Genomic DNA, 18,289 nt, shown 5'->3' with positions numbered 1-18,289 from the left:
TCATAACTAGCGGTCCGCCCCGCCTTCGCCTGTGGTACATGTTTACGTTTTCTCTACATAATAACCATCCTCGTACTTCAAGGAATATAATAAAAAAAGAATTATCGAAATCGGTTCAGCCGTTCTCGAGTTATGCGCTTACCAACACATTTTGCGATTCATTTTTATATATATAAGATATATAATAAGATGGTAAGTACTAATTAGTAGATTGTTGTATACGGTTTTGATTCAGAATAATACCGAGTAATTTTACAACAAACAAGCGGTAAATTTTAAAGTTTCGTTCATATCGCTTTTGATTACTTTTTGAAGTCCAATTGTTTGCATTTAAATGAAAGCAGTGTTTCTCTTTCAGCGCGAACATTAAAATAGAGATATAATATCTATATAGAAAATGTTAATGAAAAAAATGTTTGATCGTTGTGTAAGCTGTCTGGAATCTTTCTGAAAGATAGAACTTTTTTGCCTAGATTTTGTAATGATACAAATCACTTATCCATAGTAATATTATAAATGCGAAAGTAACTCTGTCTGTCTGTCTGTTACTCAATCACGCTTAAACTACTGAACCAATTTGCATGAAATTTGGTATGGAGATATTTTGATACCCGAGAAAGGACATAGGCTACCTTTTATTGTGAAATAATATGTACTACGGGTGAAGCCGGGGTGGACCACTAGTACATAATAATAATATGTTCATTGGAAGGAATTGGAAGCCTTAAAAATATTGTTTTCTTCTTAAAATGTACATATAAATTTAACACATATTTCAGGTACCAAAGAAGACATTTATCCCTCATTTTTATATTATGAAACAAACAAGACAAGAAAAATCAGACTTGTTATTGACCTATAAAAACTATAGTATCAAATTTTCATTTATGAATTCTAGAAAAAAAAAGTTTGAATGCATACACATCACCATTAGTAGCATTTTTGAAAAAACATTGTTTTTAAAAATATGAAAAGTTTAACACGTCAAACAATAAACGACAAAAACAATATTTCTCTTTGATTTCATTTTCACACATTTCGTTTGCCGCGCTTTTTGCAAAACGGAAAAAACATGGCGCCTTTGAAAGAGCTAACACCTAGTGAGTGCAGGAGTGCTACATTTTGCCACAGGCAATCTCGGATTGCCTGTTTGTCAATTAAAATGTGTGGAATACGATATTTTTTTTTATTAAATGAACAATACATAAACTTTGTTGTGTTTTATTTCAGTAACATACGAGTTGTGATAGAATACGTGATGATATTTGATTACTTTATTCGGACAAAATACTTTCTTACGCTTCAAATATTAAGAAAAATGCTTAAATTATGTATCCGTCATAATATAAATTATGTATAATATAATATTATGAACTTTGTCTTTATTTAATTTACCTAGAAACAATATTTCTACTTCGCACTACATACAACGTAAACAAAAGCGAAAAAATCAACGCTTTCCCATTAATTTTTTCGTAAATATTTCCGGAAAAACAACCATCAAAGTTGTTCCAACAGCATAATGTAATCTCGTTCAATTTTCGCGTTAATTGAAGCAGGGAAACGGAATGAAATCCAAAACGGTTTTGTTTTAAACGAATTATAGTGAAGTGGTAATAACAACACTCGCATTGATGAGCCCTTATAAAAAACAAAGTGCGAATCGGACTCGCGCAACGAGGGTTCCGTACAAATTGTTTTTAACTATATTATAATGTAACTAAAAATTTATGCTTTTCGCAATTTTTCCTTTATTGACCTATGTTATAAGATTGCTTAGTACCGAAATTCAAGATTCTGTACCTATTCATGGGAAAGAAACGGAATGAAATCTAAAACCCTTTTTTTAAAGCGACGAATAATGAAGTGGCAATAACGACTCTTGCCTGGATGAGCCCTTGTAAAAATGTTGATGTGTGTGACGAGCGTTTATATAATTTTCTGATTACATTTATTATAAGATTTATTTATGCTTTACTGTTTTTGATACAGTTCATTTTAGAATTCTATTAATTATGTATTATTTATTTATGTTAGATTAATTATTTTCTATTTCAGCAGATCAATAAGTCCTAAGTGTACCTTGACCAAGTTTAAATTTTTTTCCAGTTTCTACTGAAAATCAAAACTTTTCACATCTTCGTAGTAGGTAATGATACCTAAACAATGATGTTTTATTCATGTTTTTATTTATTTATATCACACCTTGAAATAAGATATTCCATCTAATAACATTATAATGTTGTGTATATAAGACAAGGTAAATAAAATAACACAATAAAAATCGAAATGAAATAGGCTTTTTACAATATTGTTGGAATAACATAATCCGCAGTTAAACACTATTTATTAAACTTAGGTTTTATCCAACAAATATCTAGACGTTAATAAAGCTCCAAATTGTTTTCTTGATTGTATTTAAGACGAGTTTCTCTTAAATCCATGATGATTAATTTGATACCAGAACTCATTAATTCTTCATTTAGGAGTTAAATCATTTTGGTTTAAAAGATTTTAAGATTATATAAGTTCTCGCTGACTTTGGTCGCTATTGCCTATAAGAATGATATATTTAACTAACTGACTACGCGCGACTTCGCCCGCTTTGCCTATAACTTGAAAGACTGTATACTAAAAACCTCCCCAAGAACCACCTACTCTATCTATTAAAAAACCGCATCAAAATCCATTGCGTACTTTTAAAGCATACATAGCGACAGACAGACAGCGACAGTGACTTCTTTCTGAACTATGTACTGATAACCAGCGTTTTTTTGTAGCCATAAACAATTTATATTTAATATTGAAAACTTACCAATGTGTATTACAACTAAATGAAATATCTTTTAGTAGTTAAATTCGAACACAATATAGAATTAAGAATTAGATTTTTAACATCCGCTACTATCAGACCATACCGGCTACAGTATAACAGTATTTAATTTTACATACATTAATACACCTTTATTTAGAACGAGCAGTAATAACTATAAGAATTTTATTCATTGATATCGTCCCCAGTATAGTGTAATAAAACAGTATAGGAAAACCATTATGGTGAACCGTAGAGCTCGGAATGCACCAGTAGCGGACCCGTAATGACGGACTCAATATTACAGGAATTCTTTTACTATCGTGATAATTAGTGTTAGAGATGTAATGTTGGTTGAATATTAGTTTCAATGTACTGCGATTCTACACTGCCCAATTGAAGTAGTCATAATACATCACAGCCACTCATAATCGGTGACAGGATTTTTGAAATCGGTTCTCTAGTTTTTCAGCTAAATCATTACGAATAAACAGTAATTTTCTCGTCTTTATAATATTACTAGCCACTCAACCCGGCAGGATAACTAATAATGTAGCTTACTATAAGTGAAAAAATAATTTAAACCGGTCCAGTACATTTGGTGTCTATTCAATACATACAAAAAATCATTCAATATAATATTATAGTATGTGATTGATAGCCCTTGTGTTAGTGTCAGATTGATCTCAAGGCATCCTCTTACCCGATATTATAATTGAAGGGTTGTGTGTTTGATCAAGTCCTACCACTATTTGGTCAATCTCTGTTGATATTTGATCTAGTAGTATAGACACAGACCGCCTCCTTGGTACAGTGGTTGATGCGTGAGCGTAGCACCGAGGAGTCCTGGGTTCAATTCCCAGTGGAGACGAAAAAGAAATGTCTCGGTCTAGAAGGACACAGAAGGTCACCCACTTGTCCCTAAAGAAAATCGATCAGTGAAACAAATTTATAATGCATCTGCCCCTTACCCCATTAGGGGACATGGGACTTCACAATCACACTAAAGACACAGACTATCTACATAGATAAATGAGCTGTATATATTATATATATATTTCTAAATCACTGTTTTTCCTGATACTCTACTAGTGGTCCGCCTTGGCTTTGTTCGTGGTTCATGTTTACGTTCTCTCCATAAGAACCATCTTCGTACTTCAAGGAACATTATAAAAAAATAATTAACGAAACGCACTGTTCCGCCGGTTTGTTTTGCGGTTAGCAACACATTTGGCGATTATAAAGATTAATAACTTACCCATACTTATTTACTCCTATGGCGCTGAAACCCCAAACTGGGTCTTGGCCTCCATTTCCTACCAACCTTTATTTAGTTAATGATGAGTAAAATTACTTAATTTTATAGACTAGTAAGTTTGTAAACAATTTACCTATAACAGCTAGTTTTAAATCTTCTCTTTTTCACATTCAATACACACAATAATATTTTATATAAACACTAGCTGCTCCGCGCGGTTTCACTCCCGTGGCTCCACTCCTGTTGGTCGTACCGTAATGATATATAGCCTATAACCTTCCTCGATAAATAGGCTATATAACAACGAAAGAATTTTTCAAATCGGACCAGTAGTTCCCGAGATTAGCGCGTTCAAACAAACAAACAAACGAACTCTTCAGCTTTATAATATTAGTATAGATATAAGTTAAGGGTTAAAATAAAAAACAAATTACCAAAGAAAGATTTTATTTCATAGTTCACTAACAGTGCATTCACAGATATACTTTCTTACGGCAAGACCTAACATGGAAATTTATTTAAATAGCGTGAAATACAAATAGCTTATATTAAATACAGTTTTATAATAGAATAATATCCAATTAGAGGCAAACTTACGTAAAGTTATCTTTTAATTAACGTAATATTAAACATTTTTGCTGTGTTAAGTCAAAAAGTGTCTATGATAGATTTGCCTCTAAAATCGATTTATCCTAATACATTACAGAGAAGCATGTGGTTAATCTAAAAGAATATTTATATTACAAATTTTTGATAAAAACAACGAATATAATATAACTGTAGATAATTGGTCGCCCACAAGGTGTAAGTAGTCAAATAAAACATTGAGAAGTCTGCTCGTTAAAATATTTCCTCCAATTATTATAAAAACTCATCATCAAAAGAGAAAAGGAAAATATATGTAAAATTTTGTTTGATAAAAACAATGGATAGGAAATATCCAAATAACTTCGCAAACATTTTACTGTGAGTATGAAAATAACCTTAAAAGGTTCTCAAAGATGACAAAATATTCGACCAAAGGAAATCGGGCATTCAGCCAACATCGATATTACGTAAATACCAAAGGAAATATATATTCTTAATAAATGCCAGCTTTTGTTGGGAACTGAAAGATATGTAGAGAGTTATTGCAGTTACCTTTTATTATATCTATGACATAAAGGGTAAAATAAAAGGGGATAGCGTGTAGCATCGTTCCTTTAGACTACGTGTAGAAATAATAATGTTTGCTTTAATAAAAACTCTTTTGATTTGTTATGTATGTACTTCTATTAATGCAATTCAATGAATATGTCTTCATTATTACTTCATAGATTATCAAATTTTCTCTTTTACGTTTTAAAGACAACAAAAGAAAACATTATAAGTCACAAAAATGTTTGAAATGATATTGTAATAATTTAATATTCAACACAATGTTGTTATAATTGAAGTTAACTTTCAGATTAACCACAGCTTTACAATTTAGGTATTATGTGTCGACCCTAAACACTAAATATATTAAAGAAGGCCGTGATCTTAGGCTATGTACTAAATTTGCAAGATTATACATCCATGTACATAATATTCTAAATATATAGACTATAAATGCCTTGTTAATATTGCAAATATTTACAAAATCAGTTTTAATTCAAAATAGAATTTAAATAAATAGTCGTTGAATTTTTTTCTCAAATTCAACGATGTCTATTGAGATACAATATTTTTAATGTTACTGTTAAATTGCATATGTATTTAATAAATGAAATAGATAATGCAGATTTAAAGCATTTTGCATTCATTTAGAAAACTTACTTTTCAATAAAACAATATAAGCATTAATTATTTCATAAAGAATAGTCTTCATCTATAATCGAATCTGAATTTTCTACTCACAATTATTGAAGCGATTTAAAAATCTCTTGACTTTACCGACATTTACAGTTACAATTTTTAGCTCGCACTATGTACACCATTTTGTCAAAATATATCCTTTGATAAAAATATATTAATAAAATAAGAGATTATAACCGACTTTCCAAACGCAAAGAGAGTACACAGTTCGTAGGGTATTTTTGTATCGAATATCGTTACTATCACAATATATAAGTTATTTTCTGTCATTTGTAATTATTAGGAACTAGCTGTTCCCCGCGGTTTCACCCGCATTGCTCCGCTCCGCTGTTGGTATTAGCGTGATGATATATAGCCTATAGCCTTCCTCGATAAATGGGCTATCTAACACCGAAAGAATTTTCCAAATCTGACTAGTAGTTCCCGAGATTAGCGCGTTCAAACAAACAAACTCTTCAACTTTATAATAATAGTATAGATTAAAATATAGTGTACAATGAGCGAACTTTGTTAAACAATCTTCTGCTTATAATTTACAATTTAGAACATGGAATAAATTCTTCAAAATATTTCGCTTATACACAAAGCTCAATTTAATAATTCCTACAGGCATTATGTTTACATCGACAATATTATAAGAAATGTTTAAGCCTAAATTACTTTGTAAAACTTCAATAAATTTCAATTTGTAACTTCTTCGTTTTTAAATTATAATTAAATGTATTGGAAATCAAACGTTGTTTAACAGTTCGTAATTTTCTTATATTGTGTAACAAATTAATATAAAATCGATGGTATTTTTTTATAAGTTACAACATAATCACAGAAATATTACTCAATGAATAAAAACTACGTATTTACATTTTTTTCTAAGTTTTCGACTAGATTTTGTTTTAGGACTAGACGATAAATAGTATAGATATGTGAAAAATATATATATATTTTATGTACAAAATGAGAGAAATATTTGGTTAAGCTGCTTTTAAAACTACCAGTATAATGTCTTGAAAAAAAAATCTACATTTATATAATAAATGAATAACAATGAAACTAAATTAGTAAGATCTTAATATTATTGTGATTAAAATATCACAGTTTAACGTATGAAGATATAAGTGGATGTATTTTACTATTATCTATACATTAATTATCTATACATTCTACGTCAAACCGTTGATTCATTCTACGTCAAACCGTTGATTCGAACACAAGTGCGACTGGTTATATTAAAATACCCTCATTAAGATGGTTTTCAAAAAATGTTTCAAGTGTAACAAAAGTATAACACGAAAGTCCCCTGGCTTAGAGTGTAGCAGATGTGAAAAAACAGTTCATGCTCAAACAGAATGTGCCAACCTGACAAACAAACAAATACAAGCTCTTCGTGCAACAGCGGGGCTGGAATGGAGTTGTGATGAATGCCAGAATCATACGCCGCGACGATCTTCATTCTTTGTTCCCTGTGAAGAAGATGACAATCCACACGCTGTAGTCGCCTCAGACATTCAAAGTAGCCCTGGAAACGTGGCGATCGATATGAAAAAGCTAATTCACGATATGAGTGCTCAAATGGAGAAACTCCTCAAGAAAGAAATTGAGCCGCTTCAACATACGCTTACATTCATATCCGACGAACTATCGGACACCGTAGAAAAGCTAACCGAAAATGCGAATAAAATCAAAGCCTTGGAAAAGAAGAACGAGTATCTTACGAATCAAAATAAAGGACTTGAACTGCGAGTCAAAGCCTTGGAACAACGCCTAAATGAGATAGATCAAAACAAACTATGCAACTCGTTGGAAGTATCTGGAGTACCCGTCTGTCGTGAACATACTGATAAAAGTCTTATAGAAAATCTAGGAGAAAAAATTAAAGCTAATAAGGAATGCATCAGAACAATCCGTAGGCTTCCCGGCCGTCAACAGCGGCCGAGTGTCATTCTAGTAGAATTAAAATCTCAAAGTGATCGTGATAACTGGATTTCGGCAGGAAGAGATTCTAAATTAAAAGTGAGTGACCTGAATATCCGTGGTTCAACTGATAATCCCGACAACCCTATCTACTTTCGAGAAGCTTTAACCTCCCAGACCAAAACTTTATTATATAACGCTAAGCAACGTCTACGGGAATCCTACAAATATATCTGGTGCAAAGAAGGACGTATCCTCGCACGTAAGTCTGATAATTGTAAAGTGTCCGTTATTCGATGTGTAAATGATATTGATAGTCTGCTGAATGATAAATAAACTAATACCTAACGGTTTTATTATGTAGTGTCTAAAATGATTATACAAAAATGTCCTTTTCTCACACTGATAAATCACGTAATATTAAAGAGGTCACTGAATTATTAAACTGTACAGATTTAAATTATTACCTCAAAAACTTACCGTCTGGCAATTTACAATTATTTTGCATACATGTAAACATTCGTTCAATGCTTAAGAACTTTCCTAAGCTGCTGCAAATCATCTCATGTACAAAACATGCCCTCGACATCGTTGTGGTTACGGAAGCTAACATTTCTGAAGATATTTGTCATTTATATAGCATACCGGAATATACAATGCACACACAACTTAGAAAAAATAAAAGGGGTGGTGGAATAATTTTATATATAAAAAAGCATTTAAAATTCACACGTTTCAACAGTAAATATAGTTCTTTTGAAAATATTTGTGGTAAATTAAAAAACAATCAGCAGTGTTTTTCTTTGTGTGCACTGTATAGACCGCCGTCTAGTTGTAAAACGTTATTTATCACAGAATTGAACAATCTGCTAGCCGATGTAAGCAGTACAAGTATTTTTAATTCACTTTTTTTACTAGGTGACATGAATATAGATTTAAAAACCACAACAATGCAAAAAAGCCGCTATGTAAATTTGCTAGCTGGGTATGGGTTGATGTGCGGAATATCAGATTATACGCGTATTGAAATGAGACAAAAACAAATAACTAAATCCTGCATCGACCACATCTTTATACGAACATACACATCTGACCCGTACACAGCCGCTATTGATACTGTGCTTGCCGATCACCGCGTTATCGTACTCGCTTGCATCGACACAACACACACAGCACGTCATATACAGCGTGCTCCACCAAATAAAATTAAACAAGTATTGGATTATAATATATTAAATAATGAATTAAATGCTATTGACTTCTCACCAACAAACACAATGAATAATTCTAATAACATATTTGAATATATAACACAACAATTTGACAAAGCGTATAAAAAATCTACATTAAATAAAATAATACCACGAAAATTCATTCAACGAGAACCATGGATAAATACTAATTTAATAAAACTATGTGAAAAAAGAGACAAGCTTTTTAAGGAATGGAGACAGGATGAAACTAACGCACAGCTGAGACTACTGTATAATCAAACTCGTAACAAGACTAATAAAGCTCTTGAAACTGCCCGAAATCAATTCTATAGTAACAAAATAAAGGAAAATGATGGCGATCCTAGAAAGTTGTGGCAAGTTATAAATAGTATCTGTGGAAACAAAACCCGAACAATCGACACACAAATTGTACGTGCTTTCACTCCACTAAACTGTAAAGAAATCGCGGAAAAATTCGCAATGGAATTTAAAAATTCAATTAAAAACATAATGCCAAATTGCAAAATTGACTTAGCTCTTAAGAGAAACAGTAGGCCGGTGGATGTTAGTATGCGATTTCAGCCAACCACTCACAAACAAGTACAACATATCATTAAAAACTTACATAATAACAAGGCTCCAGGCATGGATAAAATAAGGGCAATCGATATTAAGTCTATAAGTGATAAGATATCTGCCGTATTAGTAAATCTCATAAATACCTCAGTTCGGACTGGTAGATATCCGGATGCACTGAAGACTGGCTGCATAAGACCGGTTTTCAAAAAAGGTGAAAAAAATAATTGTCAGAACTATCGTCCAATTACCTTACTTTCCTGCATTAATAAAATTGCAGAAAAAGTAATAAGCAATCAAATTCACTCTTTTCTAAGGAAAAATGATATTCTTTCTCCGCACCAGTATGGTTTTCAATCCGGCAAAAGCACTACGACACTTCTATCAAACTTTACTGACGAGGTTAATACTTACCTTAATGATAAAAAGCATGTACTCGCCCTTTTCATAGACTTCTCGCGTGCTTTTGATACGCTAGACCATCGCAAACTCGTTGACCAACTCGACTATTGCGGAATAAGGGGCAATCTCCTTGAGTGGTGTAAAGACTATTTGCATGGACGGAAGTCTTGCGTCAGAATAGAAAACAGTTTCAGCGAAATGAGTAGCGTTGAAGTGGGTACAGCTCAGGGTTCGGTGATGGGGCCGTTGCACTTTTTAACGTATGTCAACAATATGAGTGACCACCTCAGTCATTGTAAAATGTTTCAGTACGCTGATGATACCTGTATCCTTATAAACCATGAGAATGCGAATTTAGCCCTTAAATTTCTTCAATACGACTTCGACAATATATCTAAGTGGTGTCATAATGCGGGATTAGTCATCAATGCAAATAAAACTAAATTATTGTACATCAAGTCTCCATATATGAAACAAGTTGCCTTGCCGCAGCTTATCTGCCATTGTCACTCATGCTTGCATAAACAATGCTCATTATCGTGCTCTAACTGTAGTCAGATCGAACCTGTGAATCATTACAAATATTTGGGACTAACTATAGACCATAATTTCAACTGGGGCAAACAAATTGAAGCCGTATGTGACAAACTCCGCGCATTCGCAGCTAAAATATATGCAATAGGGAACAGACTAACATACAAGGTAAAATTATTACTATACAACACCTTAGTTGATTCGATTATATCCTACGGCCTTAGTAGCTATGGCAGAACGTATAAAACTTATTTACAAAATATACTCAACCTTCAAATCCACATCTTAAAACAAATAGTCCCAACTAGAATAAAAAAGAAATACGAAAACGATATAAGCAAACTTTTTAAGCACTGCAATGTGTTACCTATTTTCGAAAAAGTAGAAGTACATCTCTTAAAAGAACAACTTTTTAATAAAACATTTACTGAAAAAGTTACATCTCACAACCTTGGCACACGAAAAGTAACACAAAATAAATTATGTACTATCAGAGCCAATAACCGCTACGGCGAAAGAAGATGCTCATACATAATTCCACGTTTAATCAATAAATTAGATAATAACATTAAAAATAAAATAAACTGTAAAAATGTTAACCGTCAATTAAAATCATACTATATATCACGTTTATAAAGACTCGGCCAGCACAGTAGGTGATCGCAAAAATTTTTTTCCACAAGTACCCTATTGTACATCATATTTTTTCTGTTGTGTAATTTACTTGCCATCTTAATGTATTTTTTCAATGTAATTTCATATGTAATGTAACAAAATTTATATTAATCTATCTAGTATTTGTTTGACGTCTAGAATGCATGTGCACCACGATCAAATCGTGTCGATTTATGTGGTGTTTATTCTGTATGCCCAATGTATGTTTATTTTTCTATCAATAAATGGTTTAAAAAAAAAAAAAATTATTCTATAGTGACCTTATGAGGCTTAAATCACTAACTATTTAGAACATACGCTTTCCTTTTTAATTTTTATACATAATTATTTATAAGTAATGAAATGTATGTAGTATTTGTATTATTTAGGACTAGGAATATGTACACTATGAATAAATTGGATAATCCCATATTTTAGCATACGGTTACGGAAAGATATTACGAAAATGTGGATAAATGAAATGGGAAGGGAAATAAATTGTATTTTTAAGCTGGTTTATGGAATTTTACGCGTAACTTTGTCGAAGAATATGCGGAAATGTATTGGGGGAATGATTGTAGTTTCCTTACGGGTCAAAAGATATTATTATACTATGGCAAAATATAACAATTTGACAAAAATCTTTGTGAAGATTTCAACCGTTAGCTATAAATGTTAAGGTAAAGAATTAAAATATTATACACGAATATGAAATTTTGCAAAAAAAAGTACCCGTAAAACTGACAAATTTGCTATACTTAATATTATAGTATACAAAATCAACTTTTCCATACAACCCCGAATAAACTTTGCAAAAGAAAATTATACAATTACTTCGACAACTTTCAATAACTTTCTTATTAAACTCCTATCAAATAAGGCTTCGATTTGTAAAAGTTAGGAAACCAGTCAATATCAATTGCGAAATATAGAATTTTTTCATTTATTCACATAAATCACTACTAAGAAATACAATAATTTTTTAGGAGTTTATTTACTGAATTTTTTGATTTTATTAGGAGATTCTAATGAAATATCTAAATGTAATTAAATGCGATAACAAATTCTATGTTTAATAAATGATGATATGAATTTGACTACTTAAAAACTAGACATATCTAGATAATGTATGAACATTTTAAGCTACAATCTACTGCGAATTTAATTTATAAGTCGTAATAATCCCGGAGTCACTTTATTTACATTTTCTTACGATTAATTGTAAAGCTTTAGATAACTATAATATATCTACAGGAATATTAAGAGTTTGTTCAGTGTTGAGGGTTTATTCAAAATTGATGCAATTGATGGTATTTATATAATAAATGGTTTATTAGCCTAAGGGCCGATTTTTCAATCCTCGATTAAAATTTATACGTCCAATAAAGTATTACACGAACATTTTAAATGTCACCTGTAAAAATACGGCCAATTAGAATACATTTTTGAAATGGTAGTTTAATACGTTATTCGATGAATAAGTTTTAACCAAGGATTGAAAAATCAGCCCTTAATCTATTTATACTGCAAATAATATTAATCAGTATATTTGGTGGTATAAATTAGTCGTAATTATAGTCAAAATAAATTTACAGTGTTTGCGTCTCTCCCTACATTTAACTGCCATATCATACATTTAAATAATTTTAGAAAAGAAAACTACTTTAAAACGATAAACATTTTTATAATTCTCTAACTTTAGATTAGCATTTAGCTGAAATCAAAAGCAAAGAGAGAACACAAATCAGTTTTGTAGATGGATTGTACCAAACTAATTTCAAAATTGAAATTATTTCACGCAACACAAAGTTGAATAAATTCTCAACAAACTTTTCAAAGTACTTCAGTTAATTCATTTGAAACTACGATAAATTTACTTATATTTATTCGCAATTTATTACACTATATTGCAATACGTAGATACCTTAACAATTATTTTAAACAATATTTAGTTTAAAGGCGCTAAAAGTAATGTAGATTGACTTTATACAGCATGTTTAAAAAACAGAACATAATTTTGTTGGGAAGCCATCTTTAAAACTAAAATAGTGTCCTTATGTGTGTTTTCAAAAATGCTGTATTTGTTTAAAGCGCAAAAATGCTATTATTACTTTTAATTCAGAAAAATATAGTTCTTGTAGGTAAGTTAATACAATAATTTACAGATAATTTCAAACACATCACTACATAGCGCCTTTAAACCTAAATTGAAGCACCACAAATAATAAAAGCCTCATAAACAATAGAATATTTAAAAGGTTCGAAACTTTTTAAATCTAACAAATAATTAGGATAAGTGGCTATTTACAATTCGCAATAAAAATACTTTAACAATTCTGGAATGTTTGAGATATTAATAAAAGTTTAGGGATTTTTATTAAACGACTATGTTGGTTCATCCGTGTCCACGTCGGCTGGTTTTGTTTGGCCTATGCCGAAGTCTTTGAGAGCATCCTGTATATGCTTTACCTATAAGGAGTAAAAAGTATCAGAACACAACGTGTATACAGGGTGTTAGTAATTTTTATCAAATAAGTTACTTAAATATAACTTGGTATTGAATAAGTAAAAATTAAGAAAAAATGGAAATATGTTATCAAATGAAAATAATCTCAAATATTGTAAAATATGCAGTCTATTGTAGGCAATGACTGATGGGTTTTGGGCATGAAAAAGCAAAGATTGTTAAATAAACTTAAGATTCTTTATTAGACGATGCGCGTAGTACGAAGGGTAAAGACGGAAGAGAGAAATTATAAGATGAAACATAGGTATTTGACATACACATTTGTTTATACAAACTCTTTTCACCAACACTGGCCCTTAAACAAATGTGTAGGTACATAATTATTATTGTACAACATTAAACAAGTTTAGTATTTACAATTTAAGAATTTAACAAATTTATTGTAAACCTAAACACGTTACAAACTTATAATGCTTTTCTTTAGTAAGTGGTTTTGTTAAAATATCGGCAGTCATTTCAGAAGTACACAAATAATTCAAATTAACAATATTATCTTTTACAACTTCTCTTATAAAATGATGCCGCACATCTATATGTTTCGTACGAGCATGATACATAGGATTCTTACACAATTTTTGTGCTGATTGGTTATCATTAAAAATCGTAACAGAACAATGCCTACCTAACAATTCATACAACAGAGTTCTTATGAATAACGCTTCTTTACAAGAATCTGATAGAGCCATATATTCTGCTTCTGTGCTAGAAAGAGCGACTGTTCGCTGTTTTCTACTTTCCCACGATACAGAACAGTTCCCAATTTGAAACACAAACCCAGTGTACGACCTACGATCGACCTCACACGAAGCCCAGTCAGCATCAATATACCCATTGATGTCTAGACCACTTCTACTAAAAACAAGTTTGTAGTTTACAGTACCCTTTAAATACCGTAGTACGCGTTTCGCGGCCTTCCAATGACGCTGATCATAACAATCATTATACTGGCTCAGCATGCTTACCGCGTGCGCGATGTCTGGCCTGGAGCTAACTGAAATATAATTTAAACAACCAATTAAATTTCTATATTCCAAATTCTCCTCCTTTTTATCAGCCTTTACAAGTTTCAATCCCGATTCCATTGGAGTTTGAGCTGGCTTACAGTCAGTCATATGAAAACGGTCTAAAACATTCTTTATGTAACTAGACTGATCAAGATAGATATTATCTTGGTTTCTTGTGATGCGCATACCAAGTATATGGCTGGCTGGCCCTAAATCCTTCATTTCGAATTCTTGCATGAGTTTCTTCTTTATTTCAACTTTCATTTGTGAATTTCTGGTTGAAAATAATAATATATCGTCCACATACAACCCAATGATGACTAATTCTTCACCATTTGATTTAAAATACACGCAGGGCTCTGAGGACAGTCTTCTGAAACAAAGTTTTGTAACCAACACATGGTTTATCTTTTCATACCAAGACTTCGAAGCTTGCTTTAGGCCATAAATTGCTTTATGCAATTTATATACTTTATGCTCACAGCCTTTTACTTTATAACCTTCCGGTTGTTCCATGAAAACTTTTTCTTGCAAATCTCCATTTAGAAAAGCAGTTCTTACATCCAAATGATCGATATCCATCTGCTTTTCAGCTGCTAAAGCCAATAATATGCGAATAGTGGAATATCGAACCACTGGAGAAAAAGTTTCCTCGTAATCAATTCCATAGCGCTGTGTAAAACCTTTAGCTACCAATCTGGCTTTATACTGCTTTAGATTTCCATCAAGATCTTTCTTTTTCTTAAAAACCCACTTGCACTTAATCGGTTTTTGATCTTTAGGTGGATCAGTTAATGTCCAACATTTATTTTTAATAAATGATTGATACTCATCAGCCATTGCTTTCTTCCAGTGAACAGCTTCAGCCCCTCCTAGAGCTTCTTGAACTGTCTCTGGTTCATCTCCAATGCAGGTCAGCATTGCAGTACACGCACTGTCATATTCCGATGTATCCATCGCATCTTCAAGTGTCGATTCACCTGGAATGTAAGTGACATCGGAAGGATCAACAGAACTACTGCTGTCAGAGTCATCTAACTCAAAAATACACTGTCTTCTGGGATTAGTTACAATCTCATTTTCTTCCCCTTTTTCTGGTGATAGTGAATTTTCAGACTGTGCCACTTCAACATGAGAATCATTTGAGTTTAAATTCTCAGTCTGTAAATTATTTATCATCATGAAAAAATCACCATTTTCACATTTTTCAGTGTTTTTTGTATAGAATTTGTTTTCAAAGAAAGCAACATCCCTTGATTTAATAATTTTGCTGAGATTCTCTGGATCAATCAATCTATAACCCTTACTATTTTCACAATATCCTACAAAAATGTAAGGTTTACATTTTGAATCTAATTTCTTACGATTCTGTGTCAAGGCATAAACCACACAACCAAATATACGTAAATGGCTAAGATTCACCTTCTCATTAGTCCATTTTTCCTCTGGCGTGCTACCGTAGACTGCTTTTGTAGGGGACCGGTTCTTTAAATAAACAGCGGTATTGACCGCTTCTGCCCAGAACTGCCCATCTAAGCCTGCGTCTCGTAACATGCTACGAGCCTTCTCGACGATTGTCCTGTTGGCCCGCTCAGCAACACCGTTCTGCTGAGGCGAGTGCGGTATGGTAGTCTGGTGAATGATGCCGTTATCCTTCAAATATTCCTGGAATATAGAATTGACATATTCGCCTCCATTATCCGTCCTCAACAATTTTATTTTTCTATTGGTTTGGTTCTCCACCATTGCCTTGAAATGTTTGAAGTTATCGAAAACTTCACTCTTATTTTTCAGAAAATAAATCCATGTTTTCCTACTACAATCATCAATAAACGTGAGGAAGTAACTAGCACCACCGAAAGATTTCACTGGCATAGGCCCGCATAAATCACTGTGTACAACACCTAACAGTTCATTTGACCTACTTTGTGCCTTCTTAGGAAAAGGTAATTTGCTAAGCTTCCCCTTAACACAAGCTTCACATTGACTGAACTGTGATTTATCATAAGTAATACCACTAGCCATACCTTTCATTAACAAATGCATACTCCTCATATTGAGATGTCCTAGTCTCCTGTGCCATGTCTCCTGCGTAACAGAGTTAGCAGCCGCCTGGAAACTCAGCTCAGTTTCTTTCTTACAGCTCTCAGATGCTTTCTTCTGCACTAAATCTTGAGCTTCTGTATTTACCTTGGTAGTCGCAGATTCTACACTATTCCCTGAAAACATAGAACAGCCACCACATCCTACCACACACAGATCACGCTCTCTAACAGATTCTGCAGTTTCTAATTGATAAACACCATTTTTATGTACAGCTGTAGCTGCTAGCTTTTTACCATAGAATATATTACAACATTTTTCATTAAAAATAACTCTAAAACCCTTCCTAGTTAACGCACTGACTGACAACAAGTTTGTAGCTAAATTCGGTACATGATAAACTTCACTGATTGTTTTGATGCCTAATTTCAAATTTACTTTTACATCACCACGACCAGCAGTAAATAGTTTTTCACCATTAGCCACCTTGACTTCAGACACATAACCAGGAACAAAGTTATTTAGTATATTCCTGTCATGACACATATGACTACTCGCACCAGAGTCTATTAACCATATATCATTCTGCACACAAGCTGATAATGCTGTCAATAGTAACTGGTTTGTTGAGCTCTCCGCCTTAACTGGTTTCACAGATTTACAGTTCCTCGAGAAGTGACCAAGCTTCTTGCACTTAAAGCATTTGATTTTCTTACGTGCCGCCACCAAAGCTGTTGAACTCGTGTCACCTTTTTCATCACGTCGTTGCTTCTCCTGCATGAGCTTCGCTTTGACCACTTCACTCGACAGCTTAATATTAGAATTTTCAAGTGCCATTATGAGTGGATCAAAGTCTTGCGACAAGCCACTCAGTAAGAGAACTGCAACGAAATCGTCTTCCAGAGGTGAACCAATATCGTTCAGCTGTTGACTTAGGTCGCTAATCTTCGCAACGTAAGCTTCCATGCTTTCACATTCGCATAATTTTGTTGCAAACAAAAGACGAAGCAAACTCAGTCTCCTTGACAACCCCTTGTCTTCGTACGCCTTTTGCAAATTAATCCATGCATCCCGCGCCGTCTCTGCGTTCCTTACATGCGTAAAAACCGAGGGCTTTACTGACAAACAGATCTTAGCAAGAGCTTTCTGAGATCTCTTCATATGAGCCGCATCTTTGACATCTTCAGTTTTATCTTCCGAAACGACGTCCCATAAGTCCTCGTGAATGAGTAGCATTTTCAGTTGGAACTTCCAATTACTGTAGTTTTCTATGCCGCTCAACTTCTCCACAGGAGTTAAAGTCGAAACCGATGTCGATGTCGCCATTTTTACATGTATGGACGGGCGTTTTAGTTTATTTATAAAATTACTTTTATTCTGCCAAAACTCAAAAATAATTATATACAGAGCAAAGATAACGTCCTGGGCCCATAACCTGATGGGTTTTGGGCATGAAAAAGCAAAGATTGTTAAATAAACTTAAGATTCTTTATTAGACGATGCGCGTAGTACGAAGGG

At 32.7% G+C, this 18,289-nt stretch overlaps 1 protein-coding gene across 1 annotated transcript in view; it reads right to left on the bottom strand.

Annotated features, from left to right (window-relative positions):
- Positions 1-12,656: 12,656 nt before the first annotated feature.
- LOC123701203 (head-specific guanylate cyclase) overlaps positions 12,657-18,289 on the bottom strand; it is a 134,119-nt gene continuing 128,486 nt past the window's right edge. Inside the window, exon 15 of the mRNA XM_045648601.1 lies at positions 12,657-13,666. Within this exon, the coding sequence (XP_045504557.1) occupies positions 13,583-13,666 (84 nt within the window). The 3' untranslated portion in view covers positions 12,657-13,582. The remainder of the gene's footprint in view (positions 13,667-18,289) is intronic.

The sequence above is a fragment of the Colias croceus genome, chromosome 21 (assembly GCF_905220415.1).
Source record: "Colias croceus chromosome 21, ilColCroc2.1".
In the NCBI taxonomy this organism is placed as follows: domain Eukaryota; kingdom Metazoa; phylum Arthropoda; class Insecta; order Lepidoptera; family Pieridae; genus Colias; species Colias croceus.
This window is presented reverse-complemented; position numbering and strand designations above follow the sequence as displayed.